The sequence below is a fragment of the Corvus moneduloides genome, chromosome 4 (assembly GCF_009650955.1).
Source record: "Corvus moneduloides isolate bCorMon1 chromosome 4, bCorMon1.pri, whole genome shotgun sequence".
Lineage (NCBI taxonomy): Eukaryota > Metazoa > Chordata > Aves > Passeriformes > Corvidae > Corvus > Corvus moneduloides.
Genome location: NC_045479.1, coordinates 53,398,383 through 53,422,180, shown reverse-complemented (window position 1 = coordinate 53,422,180; position 23,798 = coordinate 53,398,383). Strand labels below are relative to the sequence as shown.

The following is a 23,798-nucleotide window of genomic DNA, read 5'->3' as shown; positions in this document are numbered from 1 at the left end:
TGCTCTGCAGCAAAATTTCAATTAAATATTTGGGACCAAAAATATTTGAAAAATGCAATTTTCAGGCACTAACTTTCATTATTTAACAGGGCAGCAATAGTGAACAGGGGACTATCATAATGGCAAATCAACTGTTTTTAAAGCCAGCAAAAGAAGATCTTTTTAGACTGGTTGAATACAATCGACAAAATCCAAATTTTTTGTATGTGCTGTTCTTTGCAAGAAACAAAAATACTTAATGAAGCAAAAGAAATGTGACAAAGATAATAGTATATAAGACTTTTCCTTCTGTTCAGAAATAGCTTTTCTCCATTATAAAGCAGGTGAAATGCCGACACTGGAAAACCTATGTACAACTCAGTTCTTATCTCACCATTAAAGGATCAGTGATGTCAAGCAAACACTGCTTAACCTTCTTCTTCATGATCCATATTTCTTGCAGAAGTGTGTAGAAGGGCAGTATGTCTGCTAGCTCCTGTCTGCTCCTTTCACATAAAAGCCAGCAGCAATAATCCCCAGTACCCTTTAAGAACAAGCAGTGAATTTATCATATCTGTTTGTAATGCCCTTTGGGACTCTTCAGGAAGAAAGGCACTGTAAATGTAAGCTCATTATCATCATTAATTCCTTTTATACACCAGCTGAGCTCAGAAGGAACAAATGAGAGAAAAAATGTAAGGGAAGAAAAGGTTAAATGTATTTGCCATTCTCTTCTTTTCCTGGTAGGTTTTAACGTTTCCTAGTTAGTTTTTAACATTCATAGACAACTTTATTGGATTAAACTTATTATTTATTAGGAAGACTTAAAATTATTTTGGTCATTTTTCTCCGTGAGATTATATTTATATTGCTAAGGAAGAAGAAAATGGCTTGACTTGTATTTAGGGACATGCAACACAGCAGTGCCTAACTTATTACGCACTCCTGTAAGCTTAGAAATGCCTCAAGGTTTCCACAGTTACACCTCACCTACATGCGTGAGAGAATGGTTTGAGAAAAGGAAAAACTTTCTGTTTGTCTTGTTTGTGTTTTCTGGGTAAGAGTCATGGACATTTTTCAAGGAAAAATAGCACAACACCTTCTCAAACTGCTTTAGAAAAGTATTAAACTTTAAAACTAGTTGGGCATAATTTGCACAAAAGCTCTAAAAAATGGCAACTGGCAGGGGTGATGGAGAATTCTTACGGGTAATTATAATTTTATATAGTTACTGCAACCCCATTCGGCAAGCTGTCACCTGAATGAAAAAAAAATCAGAGAAACAAGAACTATGAAGTTTATCTGACTGTACAAATGCAAGGAAGAAAACCCTACACAAATGTGCCCAGCAGGAAAGAAATCCGTGGAGACGCTTCTGATGCTATCCCACTGCGGGATGAAGTGTGAACACCATCTCCTTCACTCAGCCTGCTGCTTCGTTTTGCGCTCTCCCAGGGGAACACGCGCCCGTCCGCGGCCTCTGCCCCCGCAGCAAGCTGCCCTCACGGCTCCTCCGCCGCCCCGGTGCCCACAGCTTCCCCCACCGCCTCCCACCCACCCTGCGCCTCCCCGGCCCGCGGTTCGTGCCGGGGCGAGACTCTCGGGACCAGAGCGGGGCGCTTTGCTCGCCCGTCGCTTCCCTCGGCCCCGCTGGCACCCGCGGCCCGCAGCGAGACGCTGAGAGCGCAGCGCGCCACTGGGCTGCGGAGAGCCGGCGGCGGGGATGCGCCAGCAAGAGCCGCATCCCTGCCCGCGGCCGCATCGCCGCAAGGAGAGCTCTGGGGACCGGCGGGGAGCGCAGGACCCGGCCCGGCCCCGGCCCGGCCCCACACCCGCCCCTCGCCCCGGCTCCCCCGGCGGGCGGTGCCTCGGCCCCGCGGCGCCGCCGGGCGGCGCTTGCGCACTGCGGCCGCCGCGCCGCTCGCCCGCCTCTCCGGCGCGCCCCGAGAGCCGCGGCGGAGCCGGTCCGAGCCCGGAGAGCCGCGCCGCGCTGAGCGGGGCCGCGGCCGCGGGGAGCCGGCAGCCGGAGCAGAGCCTGCGTAGACCAGCCCCTGCCTGCCCGGGGGACCGTGGCTGCCGCCTCGCTTCTCCTGGTGCTCGCACGACTCGGGAGGCAGAAGCAGCCCCGGGGGGCCCGTCCCGGGGCTCTGCCCGCCCGGCGCCGGTAGCGTCTTTGCCGCCCCGGCCGTGCTCGCCGTCCCTGCCCCCGTGCAAGCGCCTGGGGGTGCAGTGATCGATCCCGGCAAGAGTTTTGCAAAGCTCTGAAACACCCTGAGCTGCGCGCAGCAACCTGTGTTCTCCGAGGTGCTGGAGATGAGGAGTTAGTGTTCGCGACCGCCCGGCGAGGGGAGGTGTCTTCCTCAAGGGACCTTTCCTGACCCGTAGAGCCACTGGCTGCCCACGGCGGCGGGAGGACGCAAATGGGCAGCACGAGACCGGTGCGGCTGCTGGCAAGGAGGCAGCGGTCCCGGGAAAGGGCGGAGCGCCGCGGGGGGGTTCTCCCGGCACTGCACTTGCTACATTAACTCGGCGCGTCGGAGACGGCGACACAACTTTCCGGGTCTGCCCCGGGCGTCGGCGACAAGAGCCTCCTCGCCGCTCCGCTCGTCGCGCCCCCAGAGCCGGCCGCTGTTCGCGGCGGACTCCCGGCGGCAGCGGCGTCGCGGCTGCTCCTGACCCCGTCCCCGGGAGCCGGGCGGGCATGTCTCCCGCTCCCAGCCCCGCCGAGCGAGGCGGCCGCCGGGTCTGAAGGAGAGCGGGTGAGCCCCGCCGCCTCCCGGCCATGCGGCCCCTCCGCGCTCCCCTCGCCCTGCTCTGCCAGGTGCTGGGCGCGTGGGCTGCCTGCGCCCTGGCCCCGGACCCCGTCGCAGCCTCTGGGCCCCCGGCGCCCCCGCAGCGTGCCCGCTCGCCGCCAGCCCCGCAGCCCCTCGCCCCGGGCCGGCGGGCGGCCGCGGCGCTCCCCGGGCGCGGAGCCCTCCCTCGCGGGGCCGACGCCGCACCCGGCGGAGCGGCGGGGCCGGGCGGCAGCTGCGCTCCCCGCGGGGCGGCGGGGGCCGGGCGGCGGCGAGCGCGGAGCAGCGAGCCCGGAGCCGGCGCGGCGGCGGGGAGGGGCGGGGCGGGCGGCCCCCGCTGGCTGCCCCTGAACGGCTCGGCCGGCGGCGAGGGCAGCGCCGGGGGCCGCGGGAACGCCACGGGGCGCCGCGCCCGGCTCCGCAACCCCTTCTACCCGCTGACCGAGGAGTCGTACGGCGCCTACGCCGTCATGTGCCTCTCCGTGGTGATCTTCGGCATCGGCATCATGGGCAACATGGCAGTGATGTGCATCGTCTGCCACAACTACTACATGCGGAGCATCTCCAACTCTCTGCTGGCCAACCTGGCCTTCTGGGACTTCCTCATCGTCTTCTTCTGCCTGCCGCTGGTCATCTTCCAGGAACTCACCAAGAAGTGGCTTCTAGAAGACTTCTCCTGCAAAATCGTCCCGTATATCGAGGTAACGGCCGTGGGTGGGGATACATGGACCCCGAGCTCCTGTCCCCGCCGCTTCCCCGCCGCAAGCCTGAGCCGTGTGCGGGACCGGCGCTGCCCGCCGTCATTGCTGCCCGGAGACGTCCGGGTTTACCGGGTGCTCTTGCGACGGAGCGGGGCCCCTTCACGGCCCCGCAGGGACCGGAGTCGGCAGTGGCCGCACCGGGTCCAGCGGCACCGGGATTTCTGTTGCTCCAGCTGAGTGCGACCGGCGCTTCCTGACACTCGCGCGACTTCTGCCAAACTTTCCTTGTTCCCTGTGACCCTGAAAAGCAAGTGATCCTCTCAGGATTAGATTTCAAGGTTTTTGCTTTGTTTTTTTATGGTAAAGTGAAGTTGAGTCGGAAAAGCTGATGAAGGGCTTGAGGGGATAGCTTGTAAGGAGGTGATTGTAAAAAGGACCATCCATGCGATATCTGGGCTCTTAACTTATATTTCGGTGCTCAGATCTCACGTTTATTTAGCTTTTTTATTTATTTTTTTTCCAAAGGCACCAGTTTCATTTAAACTGCAGCTTCTTGGCAGTTGTTCAGAGGCTGTCAAAGAAGCTCTCAGACAGCTGGCCACAGTCCTGCCGGCAGTGCTCAGGTTGTCCGCTTTATTTATTTACTGGAACTGAACACTGGGGCTTGCTGCTAGGGTGGTAGCCTGCAGTTCTGGCTGGCTCTCCTGTATTCCTAAAACCTTTTGTTCAACGTTATTCTGTAACTGAGAACTGAGGAAACAACTGGTGATTCTCTCGTCCAACGAACGAGCTATTAGAAAAAAACCCGAGCAATCAAAAAAAGCAACCCCGTATCCCCCTCCCAAAGAACCCTCAGATACCCAACTTGTTACTAATACACAGAGTATCAGTTTCAGCAGCACGTTAGTAGACAGTAACAGAATTAACTGTCAAATGATACTACGGTATTTTTAAGAAAGTGTCAAGAAAGATGTGTGACGTGTGTAGCCATAAAATTGTCACTGCTTCTTTCATCTGTGATACAGTTTATTACTGGTGGTATTGAACAAAGGGTGGAGCTGTGCTACGCTTAGTTGAATTCTAGGCCAGTACTATACCACTACATTTGAAAAATTCAGAGTACACTTAAATGATTTGCATTTAAGAAGACATGATGCAGTAAATATGTATTTATTGAGAAACTGATAGTGCTTGAATCCTTTAAAATTTCTGATATGGATTCTGGGGCTGCTTGTTAACCAATAAAATAAGTAGTAGTGTTTTGAAAGTAACCATTTCAATTAAAATAGATAGTGTAGTTTGTGTTTCAAGGACTTTCATATGACATTTCATGCTTCCTAACCCTTTCTTGGTGCATCCACATACAAAATTGAAAGAATTCTTTGTAATGTTGATTCTGATTAAAAATTAGTAGTTTAAATGATTTGCATGGCCACACTGTTCCTCAAAATTAGTTGCTTATGCTTTGCAGCTTTGGGCACTAAAGAGTTTGTCAAACTGAAAGTAGTTTAGCTGAAATGTAGTTGCTGAAGTTCTAAACTGAAATCCCGAAAAATATTCAGCTTCTGCTATACCCCATTAGAATTTAATGTTACCTTTTATTTTCACTTTAAAGTTCTGTGGATGTCTAGAGTTGGTCTTATTCAAGAACTGGCACCAATCCAGTCAGGTTGAACCAGTAGCTTGATCCCTGTCTTAGGCTTAATTATTACTGGTGTCTAAAAGTAAAGCATTTTCTTTGTCCCTGAGGAAATATAATTATCTTAGATCTAAGGTATGAAAATAAAGGTGTATATCCTTAGGGTTCTCTATTGCTCCCAGAATTGTATATTTTTTGTTCAGTGGTCATTAAATATAATACTCACGTATGTAAGGTATATTCATCACCCTGAGAGGAGTAAGTAAAAGGCTGGGTTTCCCTCTCTGTAAACTGTAGCAATGAATGGCAGATACTGAACACTAGTGGATCATGACTCTCCACAGTTCACCTGGAGCCTGGAGAGAAGGACAGTCCTGTAAATCAGGATTTGACTCTGCTGAGGCAGAGAAGGCAGTTAGAACAAAGGTTCACCACTTTCCAGGTGTTCTAACCTCACAGGCATTACACAGTGACACTGACACCACCAGGAGCAATGCAGATGTGGAGCATGTAATGGAATCCATCCTATGAGCAGCTGCTGCTCCCTGCTGTGTCAAGGATTGGTTGCAGCAGTGCATTCATCTGACAGCTGAACAACACTGTCTTTTCCTTTGTAACTCACCTGGGCAGGCCCATCTCCTCACACAATGGGAAAGGGTGAAGTCTTCTTAGCTCCTTGAGGGGAAAGCTGTAGACAGCTATCTTCAGGAGAGGTTTCCAGACCTTCTTGGAATACAAATAGAGTCATTGTCCTGAAGATGGTCACATTTTAACCTGTTTTCCGTAAGTTTGCACACTGTTTAGTTCTTTTAAGTGTCTCTTTATTCCATGCTTTTCATCTCTTTTTTTTTTTTGCATATGCTGTTTAGAGAGCTACATATCTCACCCAGGTTTGTAGATCCAGAAATATTTCAAGCATCAAAACCCCTTATTGGCCCGAGTCTTCTGTCATACCAGCTTTTACTTTGAGAACTAGAGAATGGGATGTCTGATTATCCACACAAGTGATGCAGTGATCACAGCACAGCATTTTAACATAATTCAAGCATGCTTTGTGTTGTTTGAAGGTTTCAAGTGATCCCAGGGAAATACCTTGAGTATTCTTAGTTCAGCCTCTTGTGGCCAATTGGTTTTTATTTGTACTGTTTAATGAATATTGTGCAGAATTCCAATTGTTGCCAGTGATAACACATATGCACACATGGTCTGGGGAAAATGCTTTATTATATCTTCCTGCACATTTGTATAGGTAAAGACTAGGCTTCTAGCAGTGGAATGTCTCCACAAATTTAATTTAAAGGGCAGTTTTCCCACACCTAATAAAGATCTTCTGTGACAAGTACATTAAGCAGTCATTTCAGCCACATATTTTATCACAGTACGGCCAGTTGTAACTACTAGTTTTGAATGTACTGAAAAGGAATTAAGAAGGGAATTAGAACAACTGATGCAGCTACTCTGCCTGTAAGGATGTGTGAAGATGTGCTTCTCCTCTGCAATTTTAATATTCTACTCAATTTTTTTGCCACTTTTCTGCATGATTCAGAAGTCTAGCTTTTGGCATGCATGTCTGAAGTGTTCACCTGCACACTATGTTTATTTTGTCTTTCATATACTTTTGTCAGTATTACTCAGAATCAGGAGACATGGGGTAAATGACAATACAACAACAATGACTTTGGCTAGTTCCTGCTGTGTGGAATCCTTGTGGTTTTGTTTAAAGCACACAGGGTCTTTTGAACAATATAGTTCCAGTTTCCCTACTTACAGATTTATGCTGGGCCTTAATAGAAAGAAATATGAATGTAGACAAAATCTGTACTGTTACTGTGCTTCTAAACACTTTACAACTGTTTGTCACATGAAGTTGCATTGTTAATTTTTTTTATTTTAAGGCTGAAAGCCAATAATGAAGAGATTAAATAAATTGTTTAAGACCCAGAGCAACTTGCACAAGATGACAAATGGATTCTGTAAGGTAGGACTAGAAACCTCCTTTTGGGCTTTAGAAGGAAGTTTGCTTGAGTTGTTGGCATTTTGCTCTTGGAGGTTACACTAGGAGCTTTATGTGTTTGAGGGGGTCATTGGAAGCAGGCATCACATTCTATGCCAACATATTGAATCAAGCTACTTCTAGCCGAGTAAGGATTTAGAATTGAGGAATGGTCTAGCATGAGGGTTTGCAGAGGCTGATTTACCATCCTGTGCAGTCCAGCACAGAGCAGGAAGTTGCCCTGCGTTCAGTGGTTGTAAACATGAGCCCCTCTGCCTTTCCCATATACCTCACAAAGAACAGAAGGACAAAGTTTGTGGTGTCCTCATCTGGACCATATCATGCATTTGGGACTGGTGTGATTCTGGAGCAGGTTGACAATAAAAGCCTTTGGAATCTGATGCCCAATTTCTGTGTGTGCTTTTGGCAGTGAATTTGTGGCATCACTCCTGTTTCTGGTGGGCAAGTTCCAGCTCAGGGAAGCTATCACAATTAGTATTCTTAGTGGAAAGCATTGATTTGGATTGAAATATGAATTACTGTCTTTCCCTGGAGCTGATCCTCCAGGGCAATTTGAGGTGAGGCTTTTTCCAATTTCTCTCTTTTACTTGACAGAGGTAAGTTAGAAGCACAGAGAAAGTGGCCATTCTCTGCCTCTTCCAAAGCTGTCAGAAGAGATCCCTATTTTAAGTTTCACTTTAGGGAAGCAAATACATTTTTTATGGGAGTTTGTAAAAGCTGTGTATTATCTGTCTTTTCTGTGTCTTTTGATGTGCAGCATTTTCTTTGTGTCTCTTCTTTGACTCTAGTCAGAGCTGTGCTCCTGAACCTCCAGTGAGTCCTCTGGGTTATAGGCAAAGACACTCAGAGATGTTTGCAGTTTCAAAGCTTCATCATGAGAGTTTTCTAGGGCAATGGCTACATGTATCTTTAACTGAGCAGAATATCTTCAGTGCTTATCACACAATGAACAATTATTTAAAACAAAAGTGTTAATATATCTCTGCCCTTTAGGTATTAATGGCATGATGATAATAGCTGCCATGTTGGTTGTTCTGTCAGTCTGTCTTTCCTCTGAAAATCCTGTCCTTAGGGTCTTCTAAGCTGTTGCTTTTGGCTAAACTTTGCCTGTGGCATTTCAGCATGGAAATGAATTTGTGTCAGAGTAGGTTTAAAATTGGGTCAGTAATATTTAAGTTACATATGTGCGGAGAGGAGAAGGCAGCATCTGTGATCCCAGCACCATTGACTCGGCTCTGAACACTGGCATGTCATTTCTCCATATGACAGCAAAAGGAGGAAGAAGCAGATTTCTAGCAGTAGTTCCATATTGTTAATATTAAGGATTAGTGCAGGAGTCCCTTGTGTAGTGTGATGAGAACTTGATCGCCAGAGGAGAATGACATTTGTTTCTTAAAAAACAAAAAAGAAAAAAAATTAAATTTACCTATATGGTAGCATGGTAGATTGCAAACAGGAAAATGAACAAACATTAAATCCTTTTGTGTTTTGTGATATTTCCAACCCCTTGGATAAGCATGTGGTGTACTAATGAGTGTTTCCAGTGCCCTGGTAGTCTGTTGGCTTTCACTTCCAGCAGAACTCAAGAGCGGCGCATGGAAGTAGACTCTGATTCTGAGCAGTATATCTTGGGATATACAGAAGAATAAATATCACATGAAGCATGTGTGCTCTGTGTCTCCTTGATGAGAATGTTGATAGTACTACAAAGGAAACAGCAGTATTGTACCTGTTATTCCATGTGTGTAGGACCATCTCCATGGTAGTAGATTTCAGAATTACCATCTTGTCTTTTAGATAAGTGATGTAGATTTTTATTTGGGATGCCTAAGGTAATTGCTAATGTCAGAGTGGTACCCTGGCCCCAGATCTTCTTAACCAGTGAATTACTCTTGCCACATCACAGTAGTGTTTTCACTGAGTGACTCTTTTCTATTTTAATGCATAAAGCCGTTAATGTTTAGTAGCACTTCTTGTAAGAAATACAGAGATATTTATTTATTTTTGTTCTTTCATAATAATGACTGTTTTTCTTAGGTTTGTTTTGGGTTGGTTTTTGGGGGGGGGTTTGGTTTTTTTTTGGGGGGAGTGGAGTGGGGCTTTTTAATTAAAGGAACAGAATCTAGATAAATATTACATAATTGTTTGCAATGGGGTGATCTTTTATTTTGCAGTAGACTGGTCTTATTACTGGGCTCTGTACTGTAAGTGTAGAGTAGCACAAAAAAAAAGTATTGCAATCTGTGCTAACTTTATTTATTTATCTTAGGCAAAACTTATAAATCTACAGGAGCCCCCCTGGTATGTTGCATTAGCATACTGAAAAGCTATGAAGTTTGATGTGCATGTAGAACAGCCATAAGAAAATTATAAACTATAATGGCTTGAGGAAAAAATTAGTTACTTATATGCTACAACAGGAATGGATATAAAGAGTCATATATAGAGGGTATCACTGATAGCTCAGAGGTGGCTTAGATAGTAGTCATCAACCTCTTCTGTAGTTGAGCTTTCCCATTACAATGGGAAAATGTTTTGAATACCCATCTTGTGTTGTAACGAAGGAAGAGTGCCATGTAGTTTTGAGAAACTCTTTGCTATCAACATAAAATATATTGTCTTAGAAAATTCAGCTTCAGCTGGTAGAAGAATCCACTTCTTATAGCACCTTTATTTTATCTTGTTCAGTATTAACTTAGTCAACATTGTTTCCACTCACTTCTCCATCAGAATGGTCACTCTCATTTCCAGCCTGGAGTTGCTCTTAGCTAGTTGATTTCCATTCTGTTACATTCACTGTCCTTTGACTTAAGTCTCAAAATAGATTTCTTTGTAGATAGCAGTAATATCACTTCTTGCTCTTTGTCTTACTGGATGGAGTGACCCAACCTCTCTTTTATATTCACTTACAGCATTTGGTCTTCGTTGATCTTTTCACCCAAGTCCCCTTTTCTGATTTTGTTTCTGGTTTTCATTACTGTTGACTAGAAATTAGTGGGAGAAAATTCAGTCTTATTTCCACAGCCATAACTCAGTGTAATACATCTATACTTCTCTGCTGGTCAGCCAGAGGCTCTGCTCCGGGAGGCCAGGGCCAAGAGCTGTGGGACCACAGCCAGGAGAAGAAGTAGGGCAGGCCAGGAAAGGCCTGGGAACATTTTGGTAATTGTTAGTTTGTGAAAGAGGAACTAATATGTTGGAAGGATGGACAGGAGAACTGATGCAATTATGCTGAGCATTTCATGAGTTTGCTGTTGTTCTCTGTGGCCTCAGTTCCCCAAATCAGTTTTGACACAGTTGACTAATAGCTGGTGAGCTAATGATCAAAGGCTTATGCAGTGTCTTGAAGGGGCATCACAATGCCCACTCACGGTGTCAGTGCTTTTTAAAGAGCAACAGTATTTAAAGAGACTCTTTTGTAACAATGTCTTCCTCTGTGGGTGTATGCTGTAGCTGGTAATCCCTTCAACAGCAGCTCTCTGCCCAATGGTGTGGGTATCTTCTCAAAGCAGGAGTTCCTTCACCACTTCTTCAAAGCAGATTGATGGTCATTCAGTTAGAAATTTGGGGACTTTTCTGATTTTGTGTAGTAAGAGAAAGTTGTAAAATTCTGAATGTCTAGAGACTGCAGGAGAATCTTCAGAGGGACCATATGGAAATAAACCACGTAACTAAATGATGATCAAAAACTACTGAGCCTGAGCTGCCCTTACCTTGCCTCATTTCTTGCCAGGTTGGTGGAATTAAGACTGTGACAGCATATCAGACACTCAGCTGTTACAAGAAGAGCAGCCTTGCACCACTTTTTGTTAATTTGTGCTTTACCTTCCCCCTGTCAAATTAACGATCTTAAGTCTGTAGTTATTTCAAGGCCATATAGCATGATAAAAGAAAACTTCTCTGAATTCTTTCACACTTTCAGCTTAACTCTTAGTATGACTGGTACGAAGAAGCACACCTAAACGGAAATTGTGTGAACATGCAGAATGCATGTCTCAGTTCTCACCCATGTAGGTTTTGAGCAGCACCCATTGATTTTGCTGGCTAGTGCTCATAGTCTGCTGTGTGGGGTAAGTAATCCGACCCTGGAATTGCTCTACTGCATTTAAGCAAATCAGCTGGAGTGAATCCATGATCATCTGCTTGAGTGTTCTTGTTTGTTTTTTGCAAGCTTTTCCAACACATCACTAACTCTGCTAACCTACAGAAAATAAGAAGCTGTTGCCTGTTTCAGGGAGACACTGTCTTTGTTTAGCACGTTTCATCAGTAAATCCACAGGAGGGTTTTCAAAGCCGCCTTCCAGTATTCTTAGTTGTTTCCTCTTGCTCTATTTCCCTGTTTTAAGCCTCCAAGTTGTTGGTCAATTAATGTGACAGGAACCCCGTAGGTTATGTTTGTTCATGGCAGACATGTCTTCTTTCATTAGTCCAGCCCTAACAGCTGCAGAGTTTCAGTGTCTCGCCACTAAATGAAATGAAATGCTGAAGCAAAACAAGTGTGTGTGTTGTGGTGGGGGGAGACTCACATAAGAGCTGAAAGGGAAAATCTTAATGTACAAAAGATCAGGTTTTCTTCTGTTCTGCTGATTTTTATTTCAATCCCTATTAATTTCCAAATCTCAGTTATTTCCCTGTCTCTTATAATTGTATCGAGCTGAGTCCTGACCCTTTTGTTATTCATGTTGCATGTTAAGGCTAAAGGTTTTGCTGCCACTAAGAAATTTGAAGACTGCACACACATTTAAATGTTTTGGAAACAAAGTCGCTAATCTTGAATTAAAAAATCTGACTCTCAGCTGTGATACAGGAATATCGTATTTCATTAGTGAAGTTTATCACTGTTCATTAAGATTTCCCTGTAATGATTTTTCTTTAAATTTATTTTTTCCTTAATTGTTTTTATTTTTTGCTGTATTTACCAAACTTTCTTTGTCAGACAATTTAACTTCCAAATCAATATGTTTGCCTATTAAAAATGTTTACAGTACTGCCTTGTCATTAATAAATATTTCTGCAAGTTAATTAGTAAGAGATTGCATCTTACTTATTGCATCTTTTAGGAAGCTGCTTCAAAGAATTCTCCAACCAAGCCAACATCTTACAGTTCTAAGCCCAAGTGCCTAATATTTTTGAGTAATAGTCAGTTTTAGCAATCTGATATGGCCATTAAATACTGAAGGCTGAAATTAATGATACATTTATAAAATTGTGCTACATATCTTTGCAGAACTTTTTTCAGAGATGCATAAACACTATTATTTCAATATTATGGTGGAAATCAGAAAGTGTTTCTTAAAATCTGTCTATATGAAATTTAAATATAGCATTGCACATCAAATTTTGATAAGCAAAATTATAGTGAACTGCCTAATATTACTTTAGATTTCCCAGTTAATTGCACAGATATGGTTCGTTCATGATAAAAGTTAGCATTCTTTACATTTATTTGGAATATTATTTAACTTAGTTTTTTTTCTTCTGCATCAACATATTTTCAGCATAACATAAGTATTCAAACCCAAGCAAATAAGTGAATTAAAATTCAACAGGGCACTTAATCTTTCTCCAATTGAAGTTAATGGGCGTCCTGCTTTAAATTTGAACTGAAGTTGAATTTATTGTTAATAGAATTAGGCCAAAATGTATATAGTGTTCTTGCAAATTTCTTCTTGGAAATTGAATTATAAACAGGATAAAATGATAGGAAATGATGTTTCATGACAGCACAAGATTTCTGTTCATGCACAGAATAATGATTATTAAAGCTAGAGAATGTAAGCATTGCTCTGTACTTGTTCCTCACAGTATATAATTGACAGCTCTGTCTGATCCATCTTTAAATCATTTAAAGAATGAAACTTCTTCCATTTCTCCTGGCCTACAGTACCCTCTTCCACAGAATGTTTCCTATGAAATTAAGTCTGGGTCTTCCTTGAATTTTTTCTAGATGGAATATTGACTATAGGTTATATAGAGCCTAACTACTATAGTGAAGGTTAATTTTGTACAGGCTCTGGAAGTCTGAGGATTTCAAATACAATTTCTTTGAATTCGTGGTAGGGGATGACTTTATGTGCCTACACCCGATCAAAATTTCACTTAAAAGTCTAAGTCCGCAAAAGTAGTTGTTGGATCCTACTTAGTTCAGTAGGTGCCTAATCCTCAGGGTTTCTGAGTTTTGTAGATATGGAAGGTTTAATGTTTTGATCCCCTGCATGCATGATGAACTTGTACTGTGGTCATTAGTTTGTACTTCTGCTGAAGGAAGCCTCTCCTATCTCTCCCCTTTTGATTTAAAATTCCAAGCCCTGTGGTGGAACCAATCTTTCTGAAAAACACCCCGTAGAAAAAAAGTGAGGGAGGGAACAGTTTAGTTTAAAATTTTAGTCAATTCCTCTGTATTTTTTTTCCACTCAGTGTTGCACAGATGCTTGCTTGGATCTCCAGGAGAGGTTGACACCAAGCTGGAATAAGAATTTGTAGGCGAAAAAATAGAAGCATGTACTCTTTTTGGAATGCATGCTGGATGATAGCTCAGCAGAGGAAGCTAAGTTCTGTCTGTGATGCTTCTTTTGATGGTGCTCAGCACCATGGTGTTCAACTGCTTCTCTTCCCCTCCGCCCCTTTTTTCTCATTTTGTTTTCCCTTTTCTCCACTATGGTTTTTTTTTCCTCCCCCAGACAGCACCTGTATTAACCTGTTTCCTTTCCTCCTTCTCAGGTGGCCTCTCTGGGAGTCACCACATTCACACTGTGCGCTCTCTGCATTGACCGGTTTCGTGCGGCCACCAACGTGCAGATGTATTACGAGATGATCGAGAACTGCACCTCGACGACGGCCAAGCTGGCGGTCATCTGGGTGGGCGCCCTGCTGCTGGCGCTGCCCGAGGTGGTGCTGCGCCAGCTGGCCAGGGAGGAGCCCGAGTACAGCGGCAGCCCCCCCGGCGAGCGCTGCGTGGTGAAGATCTCCACGGCACTGCCCGACACCATCTACGTGCTGGCTCTCACTTACGATGGGGCACGGCTCTGGTGGTACTTTGGCTGCTATTTTTGTTTGCCTACCCTGTTCACTATTACCTGCTCCCTGGTGACAGCGAGGAAAATCAGGAGGGCAGAAAAAGCCTGCACAAGGGGGAACAAGCGACAAATTCAGCTAGAAAGTCAGATGAACTGCACGGTGGTGGCTTTGACCATTTTATATGGATTTTGCATCATTCCTGAAAACATTTGCAACATTGTGACTGCCTACATGTCCACAGGGGTCTCTCGACAGACTATGGACCTCCTCCATCTCATTAGTCAGTTCCTTTTGTTCTTTAAGTCCTGTGTTACCCCAGTTCTCCTGTTCTGTCTCTGTAAACCTTTCAGCCGGGCCTTTATGGAGTGTTGCTGTTGCTGCTGTGATGAGTGCATCCAGAAGTCTTCCACAGTGACGAGTGATGACAATGACAATGAGTACACCACAGAACTGGAGCTCTCCCCATTCAGTACCATCCGTCGTGAAATGTCGACTTTTGCCTCCGTGGGGACTCACTGTTAATTGACCTTAGGACTTTATTTCCTGTACCTTTCTCCTTTTTCTTTTTTTTACTTCATATTTTTCTTCTTAAAGCAAAATGCAGGAAAAAAAATTACTGCTAAAAACTACTTTTGAAACCAATCTGTATTAACAGTCATGCTTTGGAAAATAATTTGTTGGGTTACTAAAAAGAGAGAAAGAGAGAGAAGGAGAACCAGCACTCAATTTTAAATGATGAGATTTTGTATGGTGCTAGGATTTCATTGGTTGGGGAGGAGGATCCATATCAATCCACTTTTTAAAATTCTTTAGTATTTTTTTTGATAATCACTGTAAAATGATTATATAGACATTGTGGGCTTTGCAAGGTGTTTCATGTAAAAGATGTGGTGGAAAGTATTTGAAAGTAGTTTTAATCCAATTACTGTACACTATTTTGAGAGGACTTGGGCTTCAGAAAATTTATAAAGTAGCATAAAAATAAATGAGGTTTTATTCTTTAACTTGATTGTCAATCTGCATTTAACAAAGACATCTATGAGTAGTATTAAATTCCTTTAATAAGTAAAAAAGTCTTTGCATATAATAATTTAGGTGGCCATATTTAATTAACATTTGGGTACTTACACTTGAAGGATATAATTACAGTGTTTAAGGAAGATGGTTATAATGGTATTAGGTTTGTAGGAATGGGCTTTTTTAATGTGATATTTTGAAGGTTCAACGTGCCTCATTGAAAATTTTCTTCTTAACCTGCAGGTATACAAAATCTTTTGTTATTTTATACTTCTTACAAAGAAACACTCATTATCACTGAATTTTGTCTTGTGTGGTTTCAAAATCAAGATTCTTTCCAGAATTGGTTTTACATTGAGTTTATGTTCTCAGTCTCTGTATATATAGCTCCTACTGGCTTCAGTGAGAGTCTTACTGCAGAGAAAGGCATTTTTTTGCCAGAGGGTTGCTGACAATAAATGTGAGGGACTGAAACATGTGGAGAGTGAATTCCTTCTCTTTTAAAAGGTAAAAACACACTTGGACACTTGGGGCTTGACCCAGAGCCCGTGGCAGTCAATGGAAAGGTTTCCATCAATTTCAGAGAGCTTTGAATCAGACTGGCATCTCTTGTTTATTCTGGGATATGTATCATGAATATTAATCACAGGGGCTCTGTATACTGATTCAGAATCATGCTGCTCTCACAGAGACTGCTATTCACTAGCAGCTCACAGCTCTGAAGCTGGTTTTGAGAGCCACAGTGTGTTTTGCTGATGGCTTCTTGCTGTCCGCAGAGTTGTTAAAACGAGGGTAATGTCAACACTGGCAGCAACAGTGTGATACAGTAAAATCTAAAGTTGTTATAAGCAAGCCAGGTTGGAGACTGGGAAGTGCCTATCCTTATCAGCAGAGCTTATTTCCCCACTCTTGGCTGAAGTAGACATTCTGTTCTTGGCAGGCCAGCTGGCTCATATTTACACTGGGCAGCAGGCTGAAGGGTAGACACGCTGAGGAGCTGAATTTTTTATAGATAGCTTGTATTTTAATACTTATTAAATAAATAATGCAGCTGTATTGAGCAGAAGGAAAATCTCATGCATTCCTGCTTTGAAATTAGCAGTGAATGTAACTGATGTAGTCTTACCTTTGTCATGATACCTGCCTCTATTTATGTTCAAGAACTTGCTGTAACTTCTGGAAAGGACTCTATTTTTTGTTTGTAGATTCCAGACTTAGTATGTCTAATCTTGGTATCTGCTGGGGCAAGCAGTATTTCTTCTTTTTCTTTACCATTTTAACCCATGATAATTTCAACTGAAAAAAACAGTTGCAATTAATTAATATGCATATGAATCCAAACATATATGCACTTGAGTTCTTTTTCTGACTTTTGAGTCAGATATTGGGCCCTAGCAAGGCAGTCTACTTTAGCCACAGGCATTTGTTTCTGCTTAGAACTTGAGAAATTACCCTAAGTTTTAAAAATCCTATTTAATATGTTCAATCACTTCTGAAGATGGGAACTATCCCTTCTTTATAAAACCTTTCATTGGCTTGACTTTGCTTGATTACATTCAATATAGTATGAAAGGGATTAAAGAGAAAGGATGAAAACAAAATCTTCCTCACTTTGGTGCCTGTGTTTCCTCAAATACATATTCCCATCTCTGCATTTTGATTTTTTACTATTCTTTTTTACGTGCCAATATTTATAAAGAATGGGATTAAAACTCCCTTTTTGTTCTTTGCTGAGAGAATTGTTTTCTTCGGCTGCCTTTTCTGTTACAGCAGGGGCTCAAGGATCTTGGAAAAGAATAGCAGGATGGGAGGAAGCACTTCAAAAGAAACAAATGAAAGAAATAGAGAATTTACTTGGGAATTTTAAATTATCACATTTTGCTATTTTAGGTGCAAGTTTGCACCAGGACACAAAATGTCCCCATGGCTTTGGCTATAAGGTGCTTCCAGGTTTCCACTCAACAATGGGCATGTGTCAGCTCTGCTAAATGCTGTTGCTGGCTCCCAGGTTACATATTCTGTGTCCCAGAGAGGTGCAGTTTGCTTCTCCATGTAAACATTTCCACAATATGTGTATGGTAGTCCTGGAAAAAAAACCAAACAAACCAAGCCAAACAAAAATACCCAGCAAAACCAAACCAATAAAAAACCCAATAGCAACAACAAACCCACACCTAGCAAAAAAACCCACCCCCACATAAAAGATGTAGTAAGTCATTGAAGAAGATAGGATTTGAAGATCTAATGCTGTGTTTGTAAATACATCTTCCTACTTCTGTGGCAGAGCATTCTCCAGCCTTGTATTCAGTGGGGCTTCTTTGTACCCTGTGTAACCTTGCCTTTGCTGCTGCTGAAAGAGCATTTTTCACAGCTATTTCTCTGCCTTGCCATGGATAACTGTAGCAATTTGACATGCAAGACACCCTTTTATTCTAATTTGTTCTTTAAATTGGGTAAATTAATACCACATTGGCAGATTTGTATTGTCACAGCCATTCAAGTGTCATGATAAATGATTCCTTATGTTAAAGATGCCGTACTGCCCTGCATTTCTTCCAGCTTTTGGGATTGATGCTCTGAACTCTTGAAATTTTCTTGTGTTTGCTTTTCTTACTTTCTTTAATATTCTTAGAAGCTGCTTCTGTCTGTTTTGAATCCAGTTCTGTCAAACATTTGTCTATTAACAAGAGGGCATTTGGTGACTGAAGATTTGCTTATTGCAAAGATTTAATTTTTTTATCTAAACTAGAGAAACTTGCAGAGCATGGTGATCAACATAGAAGAGTGATGGAATGGAAAAATCAGATTGTAAGGTAGGAAGACCTTATACCTCTCAGGTACATAAGCCTTTAATATGTTAGCACTAATTGTCCCAGCCCTGGTCCCATTGAGAAATTATAAACAATGAAACTCTAGTATGTATTTCAGTATCTCCAATGAAAACATTTCTTGACCTGTATCAAAATATAATTGTGTAGGCCAAAGTACAAATGGTAAATTATTGAGAAATCTCTTATTTTACCACTTCCAAGATAAATTCCTACATTCAACCTTAAATAAATCCTGCCCTTAAATGACATCTGTGACTTGCTCAGCTCCTGTTCTGTCATTGAGACTGTGACGTAAGCTTCCACAGCTGCTGCTCCAGCAGCTCTGGGAATGGCTCCTAAAGACACTGCAGATGTTTCCAAGTGTGTCCTACATCTCTTCATTAGGCTTGTCTCAGTTTGAGACAAGTTTAGGGGGAAATGTCCTGGAAGGAACATCTCCTCTACAGAAGGCAGGTTTCAGGACTCCCTCCCCCCACCAATATGAAAGGAATTTCTTGGAGGAAAGTGAAAAAAACTATTTAACAAACAAAGTACCAGCAGGGCACAGGAAAAATGAGTAACTGTTAAAATATTAACCTCCTCGATGCAGAGAAAGCTGGTGGATTCTGAGTTCTTTTCTGTAGCTGGCTCTGATGCCTTTTCCTGGTCTTAAAATCAAGAGTCAAACACAGTCAGAAGGGGAAAAGGGATTTTAACCTTGGTATTTATTTTAAGGATCCTTAGGTGCACATGTCCAGATCAAATGCACCAAAATGCAGCCCGCCAAAAAATGCCCGCCCCGAAAGATCGGGTAAAACGTTATAGGTTTTACTAATTAGCATATCTATCAAAGGTTCCCCAATGAGAGGCTCGAGTGAGCCCCTCTCCCCAAGGAACCTTCTCCTGGATGGTTCTATCTTAGTTTACAGAATGTGTTCTGGAGAGGACCTTGGGGTCTGGGGTACACTGATCCCTAACTATGAAGCTTCTAAAACGTTTAGTCTCTTAGCTTGACAAACAAGTCCAGGAATGTAGGGAAAAAGCACTAGGAATACAGAAGTTGTAAAAAAGGTATAACAGGGGTACAAAAGAAAAGGCAAAAAATCTTCATGGCATCAGCTCAGTCCCTTCCAAGGCCCGAGGCTGGGATGCGGTGTCCCTGCAGCCTCCCTGCTGGTTCACGGGGTCCGATGATCTGGTTCTGGAATCACAGCTAGGCCAAACAGTTCCAGAAGAGGAAGAAGCAGCAACCGGAGGATTTCGGTATGCTGGTATGGGAAAATTTCTTGCCTCAGCTAACAGGCTGGCTAAAAGCAGGAAGGTGCTCCCTCGGCTCTGCAGCAGTGAGAGCATGAGGGAAGTGAGAGCATGGGGGAGCGTCTGTGAGTCCTTGAGCACAAACCATGCTGAGGAATTTTCCCGGCTCCCCACCACTCTTCCCTCGGACCCAGCTTAAAAATGCGGGACCCATTTCTGGGCAATAAGCAGACAATAGGGGAATGCAGTATTATCATAAAATCACCCCAAGACAAGGCTCCATGGTGAGACTGTCCTATTGTGCTCCTGGCACTCAGAAGCAAAGTCGATTCTATGAAACATGAATTGCTACTGAAATTCTGAGTAGCTTATCCAAATTCATTAAACAACAAGAGTATTCAAAATCTCTCCTAGTATCTTTGAGCCATTGTCTCAGACACAGTGTAAATACATGCAGCTTGCCCTGTGGGTGCCTAACTGCTGTTGATGCACTCAGATACACTGCTGAGCTGCTTCTGGGCTTTTTTTGCCAGTTGGCATTAAAAGAACTCCAAAACCACTTAAATCATCCCCTTGCTATTGTGCTGGAACTAACACTGAAGGCAAAACCTGCTGAAATTAGTCTGTCTCCTTAGCTGGGTTCTGTCTTGTCTGTGCATGGAGAGCACATCTAAGGTCACAGGCTGTAAGTGGATACAGGCTTAGCATAGTAGCATCAGCATGTAAAAGTTTGTGCATGTTCTAATGAATCAAAAATTTAGGGTTCTGTTATTTCTAGGATGGAAGAGCAAGATTCGAAACTCTGTTCTGCTTGATTTATAGGTGACACTTGAAATTTTGTTGTTCAACATGCCATCAGAAAAGCATAACTGCTGTAGTAATAGACCCACTGGTGATATTACAGAGGGGAGAACCTGTGAGAAGTAAACTGCCTGCAGAAAGCTGACTCACCTTAGTTCCATAAGAACTAATAGTTTGCCCAAAGGCAAACTATTTTGCAAAGGCAAACCATTTGCAAAGGCAAACAGGGACCTTGAAGTGGATCTGCTATGTCATGACTTCCTATGTCTGCACGCTGAAATGATCCTTCTTTCCTCATATCACTGAAAAATGTCATTAGGAGGAGTTATAACTTTTTTCCTTCTTTCTTTTTCTATGAAAAGCTCAGCCAAAGTCAATGTGAGCAGATTATATGAATCATTAAAACGTAATGGTATCCTACATACTTAATGGTATGCACTGTCTCAGTCTTCAGGAACTGTATTTTTTCACCACTGTTTTGTATTTGATTGAGTCATTTAACACCTATCCTTGGCAGATGTCAAATTTTCAAAAGCTGGATATGTTTTGTAATGTACAAGAAACAATGAAAAAGACACAGACTGAGATACTCCAGGACACTCAGTCATCTCTGCTACAGAACCACTGACTCATGTTGAGAGCTAAAGGTTCACCAGTCAGGAGAGCCGTGTTTAATCATGCTCTGCATTTAACCCCTGAAATCCAGGCTGCTTGCTTTCCATATTAAACAATTAGGCCGGTTCAGTTTTTGGATTTCAGGCAGTAAAAGCTGTGACAAAAACTCCCTGGAATTTTCAAAATGACGACACAGAAAGCCAGTGCTCTGTTTCTACTGGTGACACTTTCCCTGTGTAGTGTTACCTGGAGTGCCAGGATCCGTATGCCTGGATGTCCCAGCTTCTTTCAAGGAAGAGGTCAAAGATTTCTGTCCTTGTGCACTGTGTTGTGCATCACAGCTCCTTACTAGAGAAAAGTAGAAGATATCCTGACTAAAATGTTTGTGGGGTTTTTCTCCAAGTAGAAATCAGGCCTGTCAGAGTTACAAGATTCTCAGTTTAGGTATTTAATATAAGTGCTGGTGGCAGTATTGTTACTTAAGGTAGTAGGTAATTTTAGCTAAAGGAAAGTTTTCTTTATATATATATAGATAGATATAGAATCCTTTATGTTTTATTCTTGCAAAAATTCCACAAGCACTCATTGTTTCATCTAGTTAGAGAAATTCCATCATTACCTTACATCAGACATCTTCATTTGTATCCACAGTGAATTAAGCCTGCTGTTCTTTGAGAAAGGAAACCTAAATACTCAGTTAGGAATATGGCCATGACTAACTTGATCTTGAAGAGAGAAGAGTTTAATAAACTTTGCAGGCTGGGATGGTAACATAATTTTTAAAAAAAATAATTATGGTTTTACCAGCCTAAACCTTTTAAGAGATGGGAGATATATGCAGTTCAACAATAGCTTGTGGTTGAATTTCATAATTGTCACTAGGGACTCCAGAATACATACAATCTGGAATAAAATGATCTAATAGTAGCTGGATGTGCATGTGATAGTCCCTACTGAAGGCAATAAAAATATTTAAGTAAACAAAAAATTTTAGCCTCTTAGCTATTATACCAGAGAACTAATTCACCTCTAAAATGTGCTTCCAATTTGATTTAATATACACCTGTGTGCTAGATGAATTTATTTAGTGTTTTTAGTGTTGTATAGGGAACAAAAAATCTTAAGAAAGGAGGTATCCTACCTGTAATTGTAGCCAGAAGCTATACTTCACATTTTTTTTTAATTCTTTCCTTTGTCTATTTTGAAGCAATTTCTACTGACTGTTCTTATCAGTCCTTTCATTTGCTAACTCTCCCCTGGGCAAAGGAAAATCCTTTTGTTTTTCTGATGATCAATTCTTTTAAATTGACCATGTAAGTAAGTCTTATTCATTTCGCACAATCTATCCACTGGAAGACTTAACAGTGAACAGTCCTTCTCCCTGTGGAAAGTATTTACAAATAAGGAAGCTGCAGTCTATCTTTCTCTAACTTAGCAGAAATAAAAATATCTCATCAGTCTGTACAAGACCTGTGGCCAGAATATCCACACCACCGCAAGTTTTTCTGACTTAAAACTGGCTTACCTACCTGCAAATCAGAAGGTACAGCAGAAAACAATGGTGTCTCCTTGCTGAAATATGGGAGGTTTCTACAAGAAACTGGCTCAGGTATCTTTGTTTGATGTAGTGATTCTCTGCGGAGTCTCTTTTTTATCTATAAAAAATCCTCTTGTAGATTGTTAGATGCCTGTGTGACCTCTGAGTAAGCTATTTCTCATTTAGGGCTTCCTTTAACAGGCATCATTCATGAGCCTCAAGGCTTGTATGATTAAGCTGGGGGTTGACATCAGTTGTTGACCTGTCTATGATACAAGACATGCCTGTGTGCGGACAGCACTGTTGGAAGCTGCATCTGGAAGGTGAAAGGACAGGGATCCCCCATGGGCAATGCTGTGCGTCTGCATCCAGCCTCCTGGCAGTCCATGACAATTCTGTGACAAGGCTCTTGAAAGCTGGGACTAGTTTTGAGAGGTTTGCATAGCACTGCTTTTGAAAAGCTTTATGGGTAGCCAGTCTCTTAAACTATTAACTCCTCTTTAAGACATCCTTGTTTCATATGGAGGAAGATTTGCCTTTGGCTTTTGACAGTAGAAGAGGAAGAAGAAAGAAGGTGTAAGAAAAGGACAGAATTCTGCTCAGCTGTGGATAAGCTTGACTTCTGTCTTTGGGGATAGAATTCTGTAATTATAATGGTTTCTTAGTTTCCCAAGGTTAAAGCAGATTGGACGCTGGATCCTCCACTCTGAAACAGACCTCCCACTGCTGCAGACCCCCTGAGAGAACACCTGACTCTTTTTCCCACAAACATGCAGGCCTGTTTGAGTGGTAAGTCTATTCAGATAAAGGGAGCATAGATAGCATGTAGGTCAGCCTGCTTTTCCTGATGTCTCCCCTTGGTGATGAAAGGGTTAACAGTGCTAGCATTTAGTCTAGCAGAGCCTGGTTTCAGATGAATAGGGGCAGTTTGTGCCTTCTCAGTGCCTGTTTCTGGCTGTCCTCATCCTGCACAGGGCAGCACTGTGTGTTGAGATCCTGAAGGTCCTACTGCCTGCAGGGCTTGCCTTTTTTTTAACCTTTCTTTTGTAAATAAAAGGAAAGAAATAAAGTAATTTTTAACAGTTTGAGGACTTTGCTTTGTTTCCTCCTCGAGTACCACTGCAGTAGAAATCAGAATTTACAAATATATGTATACCTAGCAACTATACTAAGAAGCAACTGTAGAGACTTGAACTCTACAAATCATATAAAAAAACCTGCAGAATTGTGGGTTTACATTGAATTTGACAGAAGGTAGTCCGTCAAATGAAAACACACCAAAAATCTACCTTTTTCTACTTTCAATGCACCACTCCCCAATTATAGAATAATATTTATTTTACTGTCAATCATGGTATTACTGCCTAAAAATTCTTAAAATAACTTATTCTTCCTTTATGTTTATTTTATTTTCCTTTGTCATCTTTCATTCTCTTCTCCACCTCTGTTTTTCTTTTCAGCTGGAGAATTTTATTTGTTTGAGCTGTCCTATATGCATCTCAAAGTGACCTCTGTTTAATCAGAGCTTGAGTTCGGTGAATAAAAAATGGGTTAAAGAGGACAGTAAGCACTTCTAGCTCACAATTGTTACCATGTACCTATGTGGTTTGGGCCTTAAC

General features: G+C 42.6%; 1 protein-coding gene across 1 annotated transcript; it reads left to right on the top strand.

The window, feature by feature from the left end:
- The first annotated feature begins 2,715 nt into the window (after window positions 1-2,715).
- On the top strand, window positions 2,716-18,238 carry GPR37 (G protein-coupled receptor 37). Its single transcript, XM_032106948.1, has 2 exons — window positions 2,716-3,472; window positions 13,846-18,238. Exons 1-2 carry the CDS (start codon window positions 2,762-2,764, stop codon window positions 14,662-14,664), a joined length of 1,530 nt encoding a protein of 509 aa, XP_031962839.1. The 5' UTR covers window positions 2,716-2,761; the 3' UTR covers window positions 14,665-18,238.
- Window positions 18,239-23,798: the final 5,560 nt, after the last annotated feature.